Below are 1,187 nucleotides of genomic sequence, written 5' to 3' on the forward strand. Positions count from 1 at the left end.
CTGTCACCTAGCCTGGTGGAGGGGACGGACGGCCTCAACCGCTCTGTTGCGCGCGTTCCTTACAGCAGAACTGAGGACTCATCGAGGAACCGAGCGAATAAAAAGCGTTCCCGTTTCCAGTGCACGGATTGTAAAAAAAAATGGTTTTCGATCATTGTCATTCCTCTTCTATCCTGTCGAGGATAAAATTTCATAGTTCTAATAATGAGAATTACCGAAACATCATTTCGCACCTTTCTTAGCTTTGCCATTCTCCAGTAAATCATTTCGCACCTTTCTTAGCTTTGCCATTCTCCAGTAAATGAAGAGGAATGGAGAGGAAGGAATGCCGTAATTTAACTATCCCTGCACAGTAATAATATTATTTGTTTTGGCACAGATGGATGTCAGTGTGTCAGTATTTCGTTTTCATTCTTAAACAGACAGCTGCCAAAAATCAGAAAAAAAATGTGCCTCATACCATAAAGAGGTCCCCGACTCAAAAGTTGTGAGTACACAGTGAATCCATTCAAAAGTTGAATACTCGTGAATTTTAAGCGGACACAGAATACTCGGCGAATATGAAGCGAATACGAAGTGAATACTGGCGAATAATAACTGAACATTATTTTTGGCTTGAACCGCGAATCCAAAATTGTGGATCCCTCGATGTCGCCAGCAACGTAGAGCACATTTGCACGGCGAAGGGTGGTCTGTACACTCTCTGTCCACCCGGCCCCCACCAGAGGTCCTTCAGGTGTTGACCCGTCGACCTTCTCCTGTCAGCCAACAATCCAAAAGGTCGGGGCCGGTCAAACGTGCGCTGCGCCGCCCTCCCTCACCTTGGAACGCCGCCTCGAAGTTGGCTTTGGTGAAGTCAAACTGCGCGCTGTTATCCACAAGGAGCACGGCGATCACCACCAGCAGCGCGAGCGCGGTCTCCATGGCGTGCGAGGCGGGCTCCGGGCCCCGGCACCAGGGCGGCGACCTGGCGGCGGCAGGGCTCACATGTCGTCCTGGGGGCCCTGCGGGGCTGCACGCGCGGGGGGCGGGCGCGAGCGGGGGCGGCGGGCGAGGGCGGCGCGGGGCGGACACAGCCTGGCGGCCCAGCGAGTCAACGCCGACTGGGGGCTGCCGGCGGCCCGGCGGAGGCCCGAGGGCGGCGGGCACCAGGCGGGCTGGAGCAGGGGCGGGGGGTGGCAGGGTGG

At 55.5% G+C, this 1,187-nt stretch overlaps 1 protein-coding gene across 1 annotated transcript in view; it reads right to left on the bottom strand.

Annotated features, from left to right (window-relative positions):
• The window catches only part of LOC127749646 (uncharacterized), a 31,358-nt gene extending 30,268 nt beyond the window's left edge, over positions 1-1,090 (bottom strand). Inside the window, exon 1 of the mRNA XM_052268665.1 lies at positions 822-1,090. Within this exon, the coding sequence (XP_052124625.1) occupies positions 822-924 (103 nt within the window). The 5' untranslated portion in view covers positions 925-1,090. The remainder of the gene's footprint in view (positions 1-821) is intronic.
• Between the last annotated feature and the right edge of the window lie 97 nt (positions 1,091-1,187).

Source organism: Frankliniella occidentalis, unplaced genomic scaffold (assembly GCF_000697945.3).
Source record: "Frankliniella occidentalis isolate FOCC.00 unplaced genomic scaffold, Focc_3.1 Scaffold74, whole genome shotgun sequence".
Taxonomy (NCBI): Eukaryota; Metazoa; Arthropoda; class Insecta; order Thysanoptera; family Thripidae; genus Frankliniella; species Frankliniella occidentalis.